The following is a 19,050-nucleotide window of genomic DNA, read 5'->3' as shown; positions in this document are numbered from 1 at the left end:
TTGGGGTTCCTTGATAGCCTACTTGATAATATTAGTTTTGATTTTATGTTTTTCATTTAAATTTAATTGCTCAAATTTAAATAACACAATTTATTTCAAATTTAAATTGCATTAATTATAAAATCCTAAATATTACATAAAACTTTAATAAAATAAAAAAAAACAAAATAAAAACAGCCATTGAAAATTAAAATATATATATTTTTATTTGAGGCTCGGGTACTACCCGATTACTCGAGTAGTACTCGAGGAGACATTAGTTGCAACGCCATGCTCGAGGATGGTACATTACTCGAGTGATGCTCGAGGAGCCCGCGATGCGGGTGCTCTAATACACTAATATTTTTTAAAGTTTATATTATTCACATCATGACATATTTTTTGAAGACGAATAGAGTATAAAGTACGAGACGGATGTCCGTGTCACGATTCAACTGAAATAACAATATTGAGGTGTCTCCAAAAAATACCAAGAAAAAATTTGGTGGCAAAGGCTGGAAACGAATGGCGCGCACTATCTCCCCAGTTACGGCCGGAGAGAAAACACTTAGTGTGGAGGAAAGGGGGATTTTGGGGAAATGGAGGGAGGAGGGAACGGGAGAGGTGGAAGTAGACAAGGAGAGGGTGAAGAAAAAAAGAGTGGGACAGATTGAAAATGGTGATAACAGAGATTGCTCGATAACGGCGGTGGCTGCCACGTCGCAGCCCCGCCGAGAATTATGATTCACTTAGTATGGAATGCGCGGGGATTGGGAAGCCCACGTGCATTCCATGAATTTCGGCGCCTTCTTGCCGGTAATTCCCCGGGAATTGTCTTCTTGTGTGAGACGAAACTCGTGACAGCATAGTGCTCTAATTGGCGGAGTTTGTTGGGGTACGAAGGTTTGTTTGTGGTCGACGCTAACGGACGACAAGGAGGCTTGATTCTGATGTGGAAGGAAAGTCTTCAGGTGACTATTACTTTGTTTTCGCAAGGACACATTGACTGTTACGTTTTACAGGAAGGGAGACAATGGAGGTTCACGGGATTTTACGGAAACCCAGAAGTGAGCCAGAGGCTATACTCTTGGGACATTTTAAAGCGTTTGAGTGACTTGATTCCAATGGATGACATGTCGTGGCTCGTAGGCGGTGACTTTAATGAGATTTTGTTAGCAACTGAGAAGTGCGGAGGAAACAGCAGAAACCCGGGGCAAATGGAGAAGTTTAGGGAGGTTCTTTTTTATAGCCGATTACAATAACCCCCTAACCACGACAAATGTCTCACGTGGATGAACAAACAAGTGGAGAATCCTATCTCAGGCCGATTAGATAGGTTATTTAGGAACAGTCTTTGGAACACGAATTTTGACATGTGTGAAACAAAAGCTCTTGATTTTTTACCGGTGGTTTGTGTGGTTGAGGAGGAGGATCAGCAGTTGAGAAGTTTTGGGAAGGGACGATTCCACTTCGAGGAAAAATGGTTCATGGAAAGAGATTTTGTTCCGGTCTTCTTGTGTAAATGGGCATCGTTGGGTTAGTTGGATATGCCAAGTAAAATGGCACTTTGTGTTGATTTCTTCACGACGTGGGCAAAAAGCAGTTTGACAAATTGGAAAAAAAAAGTAGCAGACATGCGAAAGGAGAGAGTTAAACTTATGAGGAATGTTAACAGTAAAGCCACGATGTGCGATGTTTTGCAGCTCACAGAGAAAATTGAGAGAGCTGTAGAGGCTGAAACGGCGCATTGGAAACAAAGAGCGCGGGTTAACTGGATGACTAATGGCGATCGAAATACTGGAGCATTCCATGCGCAAGCTTTGAAGAGGAGGAAAAAGAACTCCATTAAGCAACTTAAGGATGACACGGGTGAGTGGGTGAAAGAAGAGAGGGATAAGGCGAAGATCATACGAGATTACTTTCAGAATCTGTTCCTTTCGAACAGACCCTCTACAGCTTCTATCGATGCCGTGGTGAGTCAGATTGAGAAACGAGTTTCTGATGATGATAGAGAAGCACTTATGAAACCATATAATACACATGAGATAAAGAGGGCGGTGTTTGATATGCACCCCACAAAAGCTCCTAGTCCCGATGGATTTAATGCCCGCTTTTACCAAAGATTTTGGCCGGTCTTGGGAAATGAGATAACTGGAGAGGTCCTGGCTGTTCTGAATGGAAAGGCGGAGGTTAGGGAATGGAATGAAACAATTATTACTCTCATCCCCAAGGTGGATAAGCCGAGTACGGTGGCGGAGTTCCGGCCCTTGAGTTTGTGCAATACTATTTATAAACTAGTGTCGAAAGTTTTGGTAAATTGATCGAGGTTCGTGTTGGAAAGGCTTATCGATCAAGCGCAGAGTGCATTCCTTAAAGGACGGCAGATTACGGACAACGTTCTCATTAGCTTTGAGTGCCAGCATTGGCTCAGGAGCAGGAAGAAGGGGAAAAACGGGTATGCGGCGCTCAAACTCGATATGGGCAAAGCATACGACGGGGTGGAGTGGGATTACTTGGAGGCGGTTTTAAGAACGATGGGCTTCCCTAGCGACCTGTGCACACTGCTCATGAAGTGTGTTCGGTCAATTTCTTTTAAGTTTATCCTCAACCGTGCTATTTTTGGAGAGGTGGTTCCGACGAGGGGGCTCAAGCAAGGAGACCCGCTGTCCCCATTCTTGTTTGTCATATGTGCTCAAGGTTTCTCATCCCTGTTCAAAGCGTTCGAAAGGCAAAAGAGGATCAATGGAGTGCCGATTGGTGTTAATGAGATTCATATTTCTCACCTCTTTTTTGCAGATGACAACCTTATTTTCTTTAAGGCCAAGGAAAAGGAAGCGAAAGTTGTTAAAGAGATTGTGGAAAGATACCAAATGGCGTCCGGACAATTGATTAACTTCGACAAATCATCCATTAGCTTCAGCCCTAATGTGAGCAAATGAATGGAGGGGCCTATTTTGCGAACCCTAGGCGTTAAACCCGGGGAAGGAATCCAGAGGTATCTAGGGCTGCCCTACTTTTCCCTTAGAAAGAAAAGATTGCAGTTTGAATTTTTGAAAGACAGGATGGAGAAAAAGATTCAAGTGTGGAATCAAAGAGAATTCTCGGCGGGTGGTAAGGAAGTTCTTATTAAGTCGGTGGTCCAGGCGGTGCCAACCTTTGCTATGCAATGCTTCCGCATCCCGGATTCTATTTGTGAGGATATGAACAGAATCTGCGCGGCGTTTTGGTGGGGTGAAAAGGAGGGTGAAAGGCGCATGCACTGGGCAAGATTGGAACGAATGTGTGAGCCGAAAGAGAAAGGAGGAATGGGCTTCCGAAATCTGAAAATTTTCAACAAAGCTCTTGTTGCTCAGCAAGCCTGGCGGATGATGACCAAACCGAACTTGTTGGTGAGTAGAGTGTTCAGGGCTAAATATTTCAAAAATGGTGATCTTATGACAGCAGTTGTGCCATCAACTTCATCATATGTTTGGCGCTCTATTGCGTGGGGTCACTCTTTACTGCGTGAAGGGATGGTATGGAGTGTGGGAAATGGGAGGAATATTAAAGCCATGAAGGATGGTTGGGTTAAAGGAGCGCAATCTGAGGTTCATGGCCGGGCTGATGGAGATTCTGCCATCACGGTGGAGGAACTTATTGACGAGCATGGTGGCTGGAATTTGACAAAAAATTAACACCCTTTTCTAGCCGCATGAGAGGGACAAGATTCTGGACACGCCTATTGGAGAAAGAGGAAAGGAAGATAGATTGAGCTGGAAGTTCGACCAGAGGGGAGAGTTCACCGTGAAATCAGCTTATCTGCTGGGGAAGAATGGTTTGGAATATCACGGTGCCGCCTAAGGTAAAAATCTTTATGTGGAGAGCGCTCACCAATTTTATTCCATCTGAGGCAAATCTTAGACGACACCATATCCCGACAGATGGTATTTGCGAACAGTGCTGGGATCAGTGGGGAACTGCCTCGCACGCATTGATCCACTGCCCGAAAATACATGATGTGTGGAAAAGATCCCGCTTTTGGACATTATTGAAGAAAACAAAGGGTATGGAAATGGCGGATATTGCGAGTATTTTAGTGGCTGAATTGGAGAGCGAGGAATACAACATTTGGTGCATTCTCATGTGGAAAGTTTGGTCCTTTCTCTGCCATATCAAGCACCGAAAGCATGTGACTTTTGACACCCCCACTAAGGTAGACGGCTTTGCGTTTCATGCTGCCTTTTCTGCTGCCAAGCCGATTTTTTTTTGTGGAGAAATGGCTTGGAGTGAAGCTGGGAAAGAGGCGTTGGCAGAAACCCTCGCGAGGGCGATTCCGCTTTGATGTTGATGCCGCTTTCGACCAGAAGAAAAGGAGGTATGGGGTTGGCGTTATTGTTCGCGACCATGACGGAACGGTGACAGTGGCGGTGGCCAAGAAGACGAGCCCGTCATCAAGTATTTTTTTATTTTTTAACGATTAATTTTTCAATCGTTAATATTTTTTTATTTTTGCTTTTTTGTAACGACCGAATTATTCAGTCGTTAATATTATTTTAATTTTTTAATTTTTTTAAAGACCGAAATTTTCGGTCGTTAAAAATATTTTTTATTTATTTTTAATTATTTATTAACGGCCGAAAAATTAGTCGTTAATATTATTTTTTCAACTTTTTAATTTTTTTAATTTCAATTTTTTATTATATTTATTTATTTATTGATTATATATTTATATATATATATATATATATAATTATTTTTAATTAATTTTCTATTTAATTCTTATTTTTAAATTATTGAGAATATAATTAGATTTATTAAATTATTTGATTCATTATTTTCAAAACATTAATAATTTTATTATTTTAAAATAATAAATTATTTGATATCATCTATTTTATTTATTATTTTAAAATAATAAATTATTTTATTTAATAAATGAATAATATTGTATATTGAATTATAATAAATCTAATAAATTAATAAATCTAATAATTTAATAATTTATTACGATAATATTGTATATTACGGTTATTATTTGATTGTTATTTTTCACACTCATATTTTTTTAAAAATTACGATAATATTAATTTTTATTATTTTAAATTCGATCGTATATTACCGTCAATCTTTCGTCGGCACCACAAGTCTTAGATATCATCTCGATATATTATAAGGTTATGAATGATTAATGATATTGTACATTGAAATAGAGTTTAAATGAATTAATAGGTACTAGATATATCAATAATCTGAGTGTTCTGTACCAGTGACCACTCGAAAGGAACTTCAACGTTAAGCGTGTTTGACTTAGGTCACAACTAAGATGGGTGACCCACTGGGAAGTTCGTCAAATCGTATGCAATTAAAGTCAAAATACATTAGAAATACTAAAATACTTGTGGATGCAGAGATATAAAATATATATATAGGGGAGGGCTACAGTAAAAACACTTCTTAAAATGTAAATATAAACGTTTTTTAATGTACGAATTTTATCCAACAGGGTTACGAATTCATCCAACATGGTTACGAATTGTGAAAAATAAATTTTTGCTACCTTTGGAATTCGAACCCAGGACCACGAATTCATCCAAAAGGGTTACGAATCAACCGTTGATGATGATGATCTAAGGGCTGAAAATCATTTATATTTTATACACTTAAGAGTGTTTTTATTCTAGTCCTCCCCTATATATATATATATATATATATATATATATTCGAAAAAAAATATTTTTTTTATTTATCTTTCTCTTTTTAACGACTGAGAATTCAATTTAACGACCGAAAAAACGATCGTTAAGACTCGGAACGACGATGCAAACAACAACCACCGAAAACAGTCGTTAAATCGGTCGTTAATATTATTAACGACTAATTTTTGGGTTTGAACGACCGAAAGTTAATATCAAAACTTTGAAATTTGAGATGATACACATGGCATAATTTCAAATATTGAGATGATTGAAAAAATTATATAACATCGTACATTATAGAGTATTTAATTTGGGAGCTATAGATCATAGGATAAATTAGTAAATTTATAATTATTTATTATTAATATTTTAGATGAATGGTTATACTTTTTAAAGGGGGCTATGAATAGAATCACCCTTACTTGTATTTATAAATGTAAGATAATAAAAGTTACTATAATTTGCAAGCATAAGATAATGTTCGTAATATTATCTTAAATTTTTTAAGAAACCTTAGGTCCAAGCTGACCATGAAAGCATAAAAAATTACATGTTTAGTTCAACTATCCACCATCTTTTCTCACCTACTTACAGGATCTGCTTTGACATCAATGTTTAAATAGGAACTTTTTAATGACATGATATGATACTGATCGACTGAATTCCTATATGAATTCCTTTCTTGGGGCATATCAATGTGCTGCTATATCAATATTTCCCTGTCATAAAATTTGATGCATTTCTCAACAGGCAGCAAATTCAGGCAGCCATAGTGAAGCCTAACATGTAAGAGAGAGAGAGAGAGAGAGAGAGAGAGAGAGAGAGAGAGAGAGAGAGAGAGAGAGAGAGAGAGAAAGAGAGAGAGAGAGAGATTCTTATTAGCTGGATGATACCCTATATAAGAAACATAAATTTGTTCAGCAACAAAAAAAACCTCAATCATCTCTGCTGAACACAATGAAATCTAGTCCACAAGTAGAAAGAAAGCCATTAACCCCCAAGGAGGAAAAAATAAGAAAGAAACGAATATCATACCGACATAAATATGGCGAACATCTTCTTAACCCACGAAAAGTTGTACTAGGCATCTGCTTGAGGCACTTGTCCAGCAGGGGCATGGAGGAGCTGTTGAGAAGAAAAACTTCAACATCTTTCTAATATTCACATACTTCAATAGCAGCATACTTTTTGGTATTTACACCCGAACGCTGCACCATCTGCCTGTACTAATAGTGTGACTCGTATGATTCAGGGGATGATATCACGAATTCCCACCCAAAACCCTCCTCAGTTCATACTTTTGGGCTTCGGTGAGCCTTTTGGGGTACCTGACATCGATTTGAATCCTCAGACTTCCCCTTTTTCTAGGATCCTTCGAGACGGGCATCCCTTCATTAGGGACAGAAATCTCATGTCCAGGTTTCACAATCTCTGTTAAAGGGACTGTTAGGTTCCGGCCATCCAGTGTGGTAAGCTCAAAAGATTTCCCGGTGAGGGACTCGAGGAGAGTTATCTCCTGCTTCACCACCAAGTCATTCCCTTCTCTTGTATAAACTGAGTGAGGTTTTTCGTCTACTACGAAAATGAGATCTGCAGGAATCACGCCTGGTTCTTCATTACCCTTCTCTGGGAAAGTAATCTTCGTGCCCTTCTTCCAGCCAGGTTTTATGTCAATAGTCAGGATCTCATCCAACATACGAGTCCTACTACAAGACAGGAAGGAAGATACAACAAACGGACATTACAAGTAGATCAACATTAATTTTCTTATGTACACACACACACATATATATATAGAGAGAGAGAACGAGAATTCAACGAGCAACATGTTAAAATTTTCAGAAAAGCAATGAACCATAACAGCATTGCAATAGTTATTCAGTTGCTTCTGCAAACACATGGATCTAATGGCATGTAATAAGTTTGATATATTTTCTAATAGTTCACTCAGTATCAACGAAGTTTACTTTTCATGATTGAGTATTTTTATCCTCATTACTATGATTTCTCCAATCACACCCTTTCAATGGGATATGAATCAAGCAAAATCAGCTCAAATGATAGACATGATCAAGGGCATCGGGATATCCCAAAGTTCCAATTCATCTTAGTAAACAATAGATTAGCCTGTACTATTTTTACCTATCTAGGCTAATCCTCAAATTTCAACTCATTCGCATTCAAATTACCTGTGCAACTACTACATGGTCATGTTACCTAAACTACTAATAAGTAATGACTAACTAAAAGGCCAGGAGAAATTTTAGCTCAGTGGACTGAGCAGCAATAGTCCAAAAAGAGAGAAATCAACTATGGGTAAAAACACATGCAATCAAATTGTTGAAAACGAGACAGGCAAGAATCAACATTCAGAAAACCAGTCATCTTATCTGGAACAATTTTATCCTACCTAAAATTTGTTGTCTTGTGATTTGCAGAAAATTACATCTTGCTAGTAATTCTGCAGGTGCTGAGCAATTAGGGATATAGAATACCATACGTATTTTACAGCACAGTAAGACAATTGACTTGAAATGCAATCACTTGCATAAGTGTTTTAAATTAATACAAACTTCAAAAGTTGGGATTTCTTAAATTATGTGCAAAAGGAATATCAACAAAGTCAGAGGCGCAGGCAATCCTTTCACAAAGGCCATGACAGAAAAGTTAAGTGGTACAACATATTATAGGAAATAACATATGACTTAAGATATCTTCCCCAGGGAACATCATAGCCAACACAGGTATTCTCCTGGTAAGTCTTTCCTCAACCTAAAACCTAAACAAAATACTGCAGAAACACGTTTTCATTGAGGTATAGGTATCTATGACAACCGACAGACATTCATCACAAAACACCATCTCATCTTGCAAACCTAACAAAAATAGATTGAGAATCATTAAAGCAATAGCCCACCACCAAGTGACATGACTTATGCTGGATATATTGTCAACTCTAACGAGAACCCTAAGAAAGTATTGAAATGACAAAAACCTCAACACCATATACAAGCCCAAAAATCACCGACTTTACCTGGTTTTGTTAATCTTAACTACCCCCCCCCCCCCCCAAAAAAAAAAAAAACCCCATCTATTTCCCACTGAAGAATCTTCAAATTTTCATATCCTATAAGCTACCTGCACTTCAAGTTTTAAGGCAAACCAAGTTTCCAACATAAGTAAGGCACTTGATGCACCACAAAATTTAGGTAAAAGAGTTCCTTAACTTCAAAGAATCCTATTATTATTATTATCTCAAAAGCCTCTTCACTAGTCTATGTATACTACTTCTAATCATCTATCAACAGGGATCCAATAATACAATGCAAATGCATACAAGAATACAATCGATAAGATTTACAAGCAATGAAACCTCAGACAACGGCACTAGTACCAATTTATTGTTGTAAACCTGGTTTCATGATGGGGCATGTAATAAATGAAAGCAATAAAAAACTAGAAATGTAATTTATGATGGAGAATCAAGTTCCTAGGAGTCTAATACAGATAAAAGGTTAAAGGGTAAGTGGAAATTTATGCTGTTCACAGTTTTGACGGACAGGTATTTATGTTGACTGTGAGTGTTCTAGTTTTCACTTTTCACTGGCCGAATTGAGGGAGACTGGAGTCAGTCACTATGCAATATCAAAAGTAAATAATTTCTTCAGCTCCGGGTGAGCAGATAGGTTAAAAAAAATGCAACACAAGCAGATATACATATTACACAAACAATTATAAGTGAAACTAGTTCACTCTCAAGTAGAGCCACTCAACCTCAGGTCCTCAACGCACAGCTAAATTTATTTAGAGGGTGTTTGGCTAAGCTTATTTTAAAGAACTTACAAGCTCCAGCAGCTTATAAGATGTTTCAAGAGCTTATAAGTTGTAGTTTCTTAAGAGCTTTTAAGTTGTCAAAGTGTTTGGATAATTGAATTTATAAGCTAGAGAGAGATTTTTTTTGTTAGAGAGAGAAAATCGAAGAGAAAGGAACTTGAATGATTTATGATGAAAATAATAAATTATAGTTGAAAAACATTTGAAAAATGATTGTTGCATATAAGATTATAAAAATCTAAGTTGGGGTAGAGGAACTTATTTTTTGGGAGCTTATAAGCTCTTGGAGCTTATTTTAGAGCTTATAAGCTGTTTAGAAGCTTATTTTGCCAAACACTTTGAAGGAGCTTATAAGCTCCTAAACAAAACAGCTTATACGTTGTTTTGAAGAGCTTATAAGCTCAGCCAAACACCCTCTTAATCTAAGCAAAACAATTGACACAACTTTTCTAACTAAACCATTCTACTAACTAAATAACTGATGCCAAATTTTAAATCTTTTCGGAAAAAAAACTAATAATTTCAACTATTAGAGAGTAAGAAGAATTGCACGCAGTCTTCCAAATAAGTAAGAAAATTCTCCAGGAAGATATTTTGGCACTCTAAATCCAGGACCAGAAGCTCCAGCATGCAAAAAACAAAAACCTGCGTCTTAATCCATGCCAATTGCCACAATGTCATATTCCATTGAACAATCCTACCCCTTCCCAAACACACACTTAAAAGTTAGGTATTTCCCAAATCAATACCATCTGAACAATTAACAAGACAATGACTCATCCCAAAAACAATTGCAGAATGGAGAAAGAAATAAAAGAGAAGTAGCAATGGACGGAAATGCACGTACCCATGAGAATCAAGAACGTTCCTTGAAATCTTCATCTTCCTCGTCGAACCAGTATACAACTCCTCCAAGCTACACATCAGCGCATTCTCCACCGGTGGCGCCTTCCTCGATCCTCCGCCGCCCGAACTCTCTCTAGCCCCACCATTCATCGTCGTGCTCCTAAAAAACGCATCTCTTCTACCGGCACCACTACTACTACTTCCACCACCGCCGGCATTCCCATTACTACTCTCCCCAAAAAACTCCGCATAAATATCATCAGCATTCCTCGGATTAAATCTGAAATTAGGGTTTGGGTGCTGCTGATGGTTGTACTGAAACCCCTGGTTGTTGGCCCTCGTACTGCGCGGTGGAGGCGGACATTGGCCCGATTTGAGGCCCTCCTCGCCGTAGAGATCGTAGATCTGGCGCTTCTGCGGGTCGCTCAGGACATCGTACGCCTCAGAAATCTGCTTGAATTTGGCCTCGGCTTCCTGCTTGTTCGCATTCTTGTCGGGATGCCAAATCATCGCCAAGCGGCGGTAGGCTCTCTTCAAATCTTCGACACTGGCGTTGCGGTTGACTTTGAGGATGTTGTAGTAATCCACCCCCATCGTAGGGCTCCAATTTTCCTGCTCCGCCCTGTTCTATTCCTCGCACTGTGTGATTGAGGATGTGCGGCCGAGGCAATGGGATGAAAGAAGGGAGCTGTGCGAGCTCCGGCGACGGCGCAGCGGCGATTGGCGGCTGAGGGTAAATCGACGGTGGGGGTTGAATTTTGGTGGAATTTCGTTGTGAGTTTTGATTTCTTCGATGGAAACTGGAAAGGAAGGTGACAACGTGAGATTTGGGGGAGGTGGGGTATGCGTGGGATTTAGTGGGGGCCATTTCTTGATGTCCGGCAAGGGTGTTTTTGTCATTCATTAATCGATTCAGTTTTCCGAATTTACATTTTCGCCCATCGACTCTTCACTATTGTTCTCGCCAACCCTCAATTTTGCATCTAATTTGATGGTCGGGCCTGTCAGCCTGAGCCTGTCGGGCTTCCCTTCCCCTCCAAATCGGGTCGGGTCGGTCCAAAATCACCACGGGCTAAAATAAGTGGAGCCCAACCAAGCCTGAAATACCATTTACAGTGCAAATATTTCGGGTCGGGCCGATCCAGCCCGAGTCCATTAGCTTTTATTACTTTTCGGATACCATTGGGCCTAATATCTACACCCAACCCAGCCCAAAACTGGCTGGACTCGTTTCACGAGCAATAAGCCAATAAGTAAGACCTCAAAGCAAAATCCACCAAAGGTTGGTCGGAGATGAGATCCAGTGTCCCACAATCTTATGTGTGCCAATGTGTTCCATACTTATATTTATTATTTTAAAAATATTTTTATAAAAATAAAATTTATTATAATACTTTGAATTATATTGAAGTTTTATATCAAAAAAATAATTTTTTTAAAAAGTATATACCATGACTTTGAATTTACCAACCTATTATTAGCTAATAAAAATAAAATTAAATGATAAAAAATAATTATATACCCTAAATTAATGGAATAAACCTTAGTTAATAATCACAAAATTAAACTAAAGCATATAAAGTTGAAATTGAAGAAAATATACATAAGAAATTAAACAAAATTGAAAGTGGGACATAAAGTGGGATATAAAGTTTGGTACATTAAATCTCATTTCGGTTAGCGAGAAGGCATGCTTCTTCTAGTTCTTTAGTTCTTTTACTGAGTATAAAATAAAATAAAATAAAATTTGACGACTCATTAAGGCTCTTCAAAAATTTGATTGCGAAGCAAAACAAATCCAAATAATATTGGGCCAAAAAATATTAATTTTTAATGATGTCACAAAATATTCAAGCATGATTGTGTTATATCATTCTGCGTAAAAGGCTTTTTTAAAAATTAGGCTATCGAAAAAAGGATGTGGTGCTTAAGGTGTCAGATCATGACAAAATTCAATATTATTAATACTTTGAAAGTGATGGAATGGATTTAATACTGTATTGGAATATTAAAATAGACCTCTATGCAACTCAATGCATGTTAAGTATTCATATTTGGAAATAGTGTGATCAATAAAATTAAAATAAATAATATATGAAAGTGAAATTAGTTATCTACTTAGGTGTTTGATAAGTAAGATAAAAATTTAAGATATTTAATGTTCTTGTTTAATAGTAGAAAAGATATAACTATAGATTAAAAGGTTAAGTATCAAAACGTTTATGGTGAAAATCAAATAAGTCTAAAGCGTTATGTTGTGCAATTTAACGTTTATAAATTGGAGCAAATAAATTCCTCAATCTAACATTTGTTAAATGGCTATTTATAAATTCCTTTTTTTTCTCTAGCGACCCCAGAAGAACTCTCAATTGTTATGGTAGCAGAAGTAGTTTCCAATGATCTCCAGAACTCTCAATTTCTTTAAACTCATGAACTCCTACAACAGATTCCCTGTGAAATTATTGTTGTAGATGTTGAACAATTTGAGCTCTGCGAAGCTCATCACCGTCTTCACTGGAAGGCAGTGGAGTGGACCAGTAAGGTTGACAGCAGCGAGGGTGAGGCTGATGAGACCGTCCAACAGTCCAATCTCTGGCAGCAACGTGCCAATGAACGTGACGCTGGTGACCTGAGTGACGTCACGCGCGAGTCGATGCCACACGGGACACCAGAAAAGCTACAGTATATCCAAGCGGGATGCTGGTGACCCGAGTCGCCACCACACGTGACATATGTAAATAACAATATATTATTCATGTTCCAGTAGTGTATCCAAGCAATAATGCATTAATGCTAACGTGATAAAATTCAAATAATAATAATAATAATAATAATAATAATAATAATAATAATAATAATAATAATAATAATAATTAAAAAAAAAAAAACATTCATCTCCTTCCAATTCTTGGCACAAGTTCCACTCCAAAAAAATCCAAAGAAGAATAACCCCCTCCAAAAAAAAAAAATCTTGCAGAACCACAAGGGTATGTTGAAAAAAGAAGTTAGTAATTTGGCGTCGGATAAATAATCAGAGGAGGGGGGGCTATATTACTTTTGAAAGTGGAGCGGTAAAATAAGATCGAACCTCTCAATTATCACAGACTGCCTTGTTAAATAATATAGGCTAGCAAACATTCAGATAAAGTAAAATTATTTAACTCTAATGACAAAGTTGAGGCATCCAAAAACTCTTTCTCATTTTTGTATACGTAATGTTCTCATCTTTATGTGAATAGTGGTCCCGCATGCGTACGATTATTTTCCCATTTTTATGTGGTGTAGAGGCTTTGTCTGCATGCAAATTAATTATTTAATTATATTTAGATACACATTGTAATTTTAATTCAAAAAAAATAGTAAAATTATTTAACTATTCTAAATTATCTAGGGTGCCAAACACAGCCTCAAAGAATTTAAGTTCTCCATCAAAAGTTCCTTAATTTGAATAGCAAAATATAATGCATCATAATAATCGATCCAAATTCTCTATTTGTGTCGATCCGTGAAAAAAATATAAAACTAACACAAGAACTTCTGTAAGACGTCTCACGTGTTAAAATGCGTTAGAACTAAAATCTAATTCAACATCACACGTGACACTATCTATAAATCCATAAGTGCGAAACATATGTTCAGGAAGAGCATCATCAAGACTTAGGGGGAAAAAAAATCATGAATCTCACCAGAGATAACATTTCCAATCAACAAAAAATCAACTATGGTGTTAACAAAAGGCACACTACATATGGAACAAACAAAAATAAAAATACAGACATCACAAAAATATACAATATGCAACACGAAAACACGAACACATCTATATCGATTTACCCTACCAACACAAAGAAACTACGATGCATCACCTCCTCCGATGAATTATGAACCGTGAATCGTGCAATACCTGAAACTCCTTGACTTGAGAAGCTTCGTGTTTTCAAGCGATGCCAGATGTTGAGTCGAGCACGAGTCAAGCAAGAGGGCGTCGCGACAATATTCATCAAAGTCTTTTAAACTACAACAGTCTGACCAGTGAACCCATCCTGGAGCAGCATAGAGCCATCTTTCATTAGGTTAAGGCTTAAGCTCTTGAACCTTTCTCTTGAATATTGTCGCGACGCCTTTCTCCAGTCCGTTCCGGTCTTCATCATTGCAACAAACTCGTCGTAGCTAATCTGGCCGTCCTGAAAGAAGAGCGCGATATCTTAGCTTAGATAGTTAATCCGCCACATGCTTTGATGGATTGAATAATTTCGAGCTTGTTTGAACATGTAATCCTTCAAATGCTCAATCCTATGTATTCTCAATCTAATCTATCACACAAAGAAAAAAAGCTTAAGGCAAGTAAGAATTGTCAAACCTTGTCAGTGTCGACTTCCCGCATGATGTCGTTGAGCACATCGACATCGGTCTCTCCTGATTCATCGGCTAAAGCTTCTCGTAGTTCGTCTAGTTCTATGTAACCACTCCCGTCTTTGTCAAAGAACATAAACGCTCTGCGGAAGTGCTCGTCGTTCTCCATCCTCTGTAAGTGGATGGTAACTGCAACGAACTCTCCATAGTCCAATACTCCGTTTCCGTCCACATCAGCCTATAAATATCATTTTATTAGGCCTTGATAACAAGTTATAACAATGCAGGACTGCATGATTCTTACCACATCCATCAGCAACTTCATCTCAGGCTCAGCCAGCTGAGAACCAACTTTCCTTAAACCAGTTTTTAGTTCATCAAACGTAACCTTCCCATCGTTGTCGGTATCCATCAAAGCGAACATGTCTCTGATTACTTCTATCTCTTCAACGGATAAATGTTCTGCTATCACCTATTCAGTTACATGAAAAGAATTGAACTTTTAAGATACGGTACAGAGTCATGACCTATCGTCTATATACTGAGACTGTTTCTATGGATACCAGTTCTACTTATTTACCAACTAATCCTTTTATATACTAGCTTTACTTTCAGCAGCAGAAACTGCTTTTTTAAACCTTATATATCCCATTGAGCACAAAATTATGAGTACGCTGTGCTATGCTTACCCGCAATGCTCTCTTCTTGAATCTATTCATGACAGAGAATTGCTTGAGTCTTGCCCTTACTACATCTCCAAGTGGAACATTCGAAGCTTTCTTTGCGTTCTGTATCCACGGGTGATCTGACAAAGACAATAAAGGAGACAAGTATAGGTCAGAGCCGCATAAACCACATGCAGCAAAAAGGTTATGTCTTCTCTACTCTCTCATCTCCATTTTATAAGGATGTGTTTACTTTGATGGATAAATTTATCCATGAAAAATGATGGATAATAAAAATTTATGCCTTGAAATGTCTCATTTTTTTCCAACATTTGACACAAAGTATCCATCCTTGAAGTGAAAATAAGGAAGAAAAAATGGTGAACATCTCTTTTGTGTCAAATGTTGGAAAAAGAAAAGAGACATTTCAAGGCATAAATTTTTGTTATCCTTCCTTTTCTATAGACTAGCAGAAAAAACGTACATTGTACGTGTAATTCATGTTATTTTATTTGATAATCTATTATCTTAAAAAATCTATTAGTTCATTACTTTTATTGGATGGATATATTTATTTATAAGTCTAATAATAGCTATAGATATATATCACATAGATTTAGTGTAATATGAATATCTAATGGATTAATATATTTTTATAAATACATATAATATAATATGTAAAATAACCTTAAAATAAAATATATAGTAGGGGTAAAATAGATAATCCACAAGTTGTGACTTAGTGTGTCTTAAGCTCTTCTCCTATTAATATACTAGATAAATTTAACCATCAAAGTAAACGGAGCCTAATAGGTTAACTATAGTTTATAGGGCAATGCAGTGGACTCTGTACAACCTAGCAGTGGCCAGTAAGCATGACATTAGTTACGACAAACAGAACCCAACTCTACGTGATATAGTATTTAGTTGTTTAGCACCACATTGGAATTTCAGATTATCCAAAGGCCAGTTCTATATACTTCCTACCGGTGTCAGTAAAGAAGTATTAATGTTCACAATAATTTAACCTAAAAGTTTTAGAATAATAAAAAAATGAATCTCCAGTTATAGATACAATCTGTTAAATGGTAAAAAAGTAATGAACAAAGGATCTAAATTGATAGGTCATAAGATGATAGAAAAAAACAGAATCATGCTCTTGAAATCAACACAATAGATTATTAGTAAAGTTGCTTTTTATAAGAAAACGTAGCACAAGAAATTAATCTAATGGTCTAATCTTGAATTAGGATGGTCACACTATCAAAACAATATAAAATTTCAACATTTTAAAGCTGGAAAAAAGTGCTTTATCACTTTTGGTTATGCAAGAGGCAGTCTCTGATATGATCCCAAAATATTCCTATCAGCTATCGGATAGTCGAGAACACCGAGGATTCCATTGCTGCAATTTATAAAATCAGCAAGGTCCATCCTAAAACACCAGTATCAGCATACAGGTTGTGCATCGCTATGCAAACTATCATCTGAAAACACCTTTTCTTTTCTTTTCTTTATTGTTATTGCTCCTTTTAACACTTGCTTTTAAATCTTTAAAGAAAGTTCACATTTTTGCACGCTTAATGCATCTTTCCCTCTCTCAGCATGAACCCATCATCATTTGCAAGAGAAGAGAATCACATGCAGCATAAATCAATCACACCACCACTCTCTTACACACTATTAATACTTTTTCAAACAGTAATCCATACTCACCAAGAACTTGCTGGGCTGTCAGACGCTTCTTTGGGTCGGGCTCCAACATCTGCCTAACAAGATTCTTTGCACTTTCCGAAACCTGAGGCCATGGTTCCCTCTTGAAATCAATCACTCCTCTCAAGATTGCCAGTGCAACACCTTGCTCAGTTTCTGAAGCACAGTTTTGGTATAGACGAACTCAGCAAAAACCACAAGCTAAGACCAAAGAAGGAGCAGAGGAAGAAGAAGTACCTGCCCAGAAAGGAGGAACCCCACATAACAAAATGTAGAGAATCACACCAGCACTCCAGATATCAACTTCTGGCCCATAATTTCTCTTCAGCACCTCCGGTGCCATGTAGTATGGACTCCCCACGATCTCAGAGAACTTCTCACCTGGTTAAAATTCATTTCTTGATTAGAGAAAGAGATAAGATTAAGATGGATTTGAACTTTGGGATATCCGAGATTCTTGATAATTCCTATCATTTGAGTTAATTTTACTTTATTCATATCCGATAAGGGTAAAATTGGAGAAATCCTAGTAACGAGGATAAAAATACTCAATCATGAAGTAAACATCCTAAACGAGTATATAGTAGAGAGAGAAGCTTTCGCCGAACAACATTATCAGATTGAAGAGAGAGATTTTTGTAAGCTGGTATGAACTGCAGATTGAAGATAAATCATTCAACTATCAAACAGCATAATAAATAAAGAATACCATTACTGCCACAAACCGAAAAAAAAAAAAGAGAATTTTCAAATTACTGAAATAATAGAATTGTAGGCAACAAAACTTTCTGAATATGCGCTCTTTAAGACAAAAATCAGATATCAAAAATTAGAACACACACGAAACTCAGTGGATAAAAGAACACCAAAACCCCCAAATTGAAAGGAGGAAATAGAAAACTGGTTCTTGAATTTAGCGAAAATACAGAATCCTAAAGAAGACGAAGAGTAGGAAAATAAAAAGAGATTGTCTCACCAGGCTTGAAAAACACCGACAAGCCAAAATCAATGGCCTTGAGAGCGGAATTCTCCTTTTTATTGGCGAAGAGGAAGTTCTCCGGCTTCAAATCGCGATGCATAACCCCATGCTGGTGGCACATCCTGACTACCTCGGCTACCGTCCTGGCGACGCCGGCCGCCGCGCGCTCGCTGTAGTGGCCGCGCGCCACTATCCGGTCGAACAGCTCGCCGCCCTCGCACAGCTCCATGACCAGGTGCACTGCCTCGCTGTCCTCGTATGTGGCGCGCAGCTTCACCACGTTGAGGTGGTCCGGCAGGCTGGACATGATGGCGACCTCGCGGCGGACGTCCTCCACGTCCACGGCGGTGCGCAGCTTCTTCTTCGAGATGGACTTGCAGGCGAGGGCCTCGCGCGTCTCGCGGTCCGTGCAGAGGTAGGTCACGCCGAACTCGCCACGGCCAAGCTCGCGGCCAAGGATGTACTTGTCGGAGATCCTGGTGCGCGGGATGAAGTCCTTCAGCACGCGGATCGGCGACGGGGATTGGGCGTAGGGATTCGGATGCCGCTCGCGCGCTTTTTTGTTGCCTTTGGGGGTGGAGGGTCTGGGGGTTGGGGGGTCGGCTTCGGGGGCTCGGATACAGACGTTGCAGTTTCCCATGGTGTGGGGGAGGTGGAGGCGCCGCCGTCAGCGGTGGTGGGAGGTGGTGGTGGAGGAGGAACAGAGCATGGTGAAGAGAGAGAGAGGGAGAGAGAGAAGAGAAGTCTTGAATGAGAAAACGCGGGTCAAATTGGAGAAAAAATTGCCATTTGAAAAAAGAATATTAATTATTTCTATTGTTTATAGATTTTATGATGTCATATACTAGGTGTTAAAACATTTTTGTTTCAAGTGGTATTATTATTATTATTATTATTATCATTTTTGTACCAAAATAGTAAAATAGAATATTACTTACAGTTGTTGATAGTAAAAATTTTAAGTTTTTAACAAATGTATTTATAATTATAGGATTAATTATTTATA

At 38.0% G+C, this 19,050-nt stretch overlaps 3 protein-coding genes across 4 annotated transcripts; 1 reads left to right on the top strand and 2 right to left on the bottom strand.

Moving 5' to 3' along the window:
- Positions 1-2,918: 2,918 nt before the first annotated feature.
- On the top strand, positions 2,919-3,653 carry LOC131023334 (uncharacterized mitochondrial protein AtMg00310-like). Its single transcript, XM_057952878.1, has one exon. It carries the CDS (start codon positions 2,919-2,921, stop codon positions 3,651-3,653), a length of 735 nt encoding a protein of 244 aa, XP_057808861.1.
- Positions 3,654-6,143: 2,490 nt separating this feature from the next.
- Positions 6,144-11,199, bottom strand: LOC131021271 (uncharacterized). Of its 2 annotated transcripts, XR_009100909.1 has the most exons (3): positions 10,336-11,181; positions 6,690-7,360; positions 6,144-6,433 (listed from the first exon to the last, which is right to left on the bottom strand). XR_009100909.1 is itself a non-coding variant. In XM_057950388.1 (2 exons), exons 1-2 carry the CDS (start codon positions 10,926-10,928, stop codon positions 6,916-6,918), a joined length of 1,038 nt encoding a protein of 345 aa, XP_057806371.1. In that variant the 5' UTR covers positions 10,929-11,199; the 3' UTR covers positions 6,511-6,915. The 2 variants fall into 2 exon arrangements, 1 of the variants encoding a protein (XP_057806371.1); XM_057950388.1 differs by lacking the exon at positions 6,144-6,433 and having other exon boundaries at positions 6,511-7,360; positions 10,336-11,199.
- Positions 11,200-13,991: 2,792 nt separating this feature from the next.
- Positions 13,992-18,850, bottom strand: LOC131021270 (calcium-dependent protein kinase 10-like). The gene is made up of 7 exons (XM_057950387.1): positions 18,042-18,850; positions 17,303-17,446; positions 17,069-17,221; positions 15,377-15,492; positions 14,992-15,159; positions 14,695-14,925; positions 13,992-14,518 (listed from the first exon to the last, which is right to left on the bottom strand). Exons 1-7 carry the CDS (start codon positions 18,682-18,684, stop codon positions 14,345-14,347), a joined length of 1,629 nt encoding a protein of 542 aa, XP_057806370.1. The 5' UTR covers positions 18,685-18,850; the 3' UTR covers positions 13,992-14,344.
- Positions 18,851-19,050: the final 200 nt, after the last annotated feature.

Source organism: Salvia miltiorrhiza, chromosome 4 (assembly GCF_028751815.1).
Source record: "Salvia miltiorrhiza cultivar Shanhuang (shh) chromosome 4, IMPLAD_Smil_shh, whole genome shotgun sequence".
NCBI lineage: Eukaryota > Viridiplantae > Streptophyta > Magnoliopsida > Lamiales > Lamiaceae > Salvia > Salvia miltiorrhiza.
The sequence above is the reverse complement of the archived record's forward strand: the minus strand, read 5'-3'. Positions and strand labels throughout refer to the sequence as shown.

Bases quoted from the DNA above. Each gene is read 5' to 3' on its own strand.
- LOC131021270 (XM_057950387.1), bottom strand. From the start codon at position 18,684: ATGGGAAACTGCAACGTCTGTATCCGAGCCCCCGAAGCCGACCCCCCA. The intron at 17,222-17,302 runs GTACTTCTTCTT...ACTGTGCTTCAG, and splicing joins GGTTCCTCCTTTCTGGGCAG to AAACTGAGCAAGGTGTTGCA. The intron at 15,493-17,068 runs GTGAGTATGGAT...TGTCTTTGTCAG, and splicing joins GACAGCCCAGCAAGTTCTTG to ATCACCCGTGGATACAGAAC.
- LOC131023334 (XM_057952878.1), top strand. From the start codon at position 2,919: ATGGAGGGGCCTATTTTGCGAACCCTAGGCGTTAAACCCGGGGAAGGA.
- LOC131021271 (XM_057950388.1), bottom strand. From the start codon at position 10,928: ATGGGGGTGGATTACTACAACATCCTCAAAGTCAACCGCAACGCCAGT. The intron at 7,361-10,335 runs GTACGTGCATTT...CCTGTCTTGTAG, and splicing joins AACGTTCTTGATTCTCATGG to TAGGACTCGTATGTTGGATG.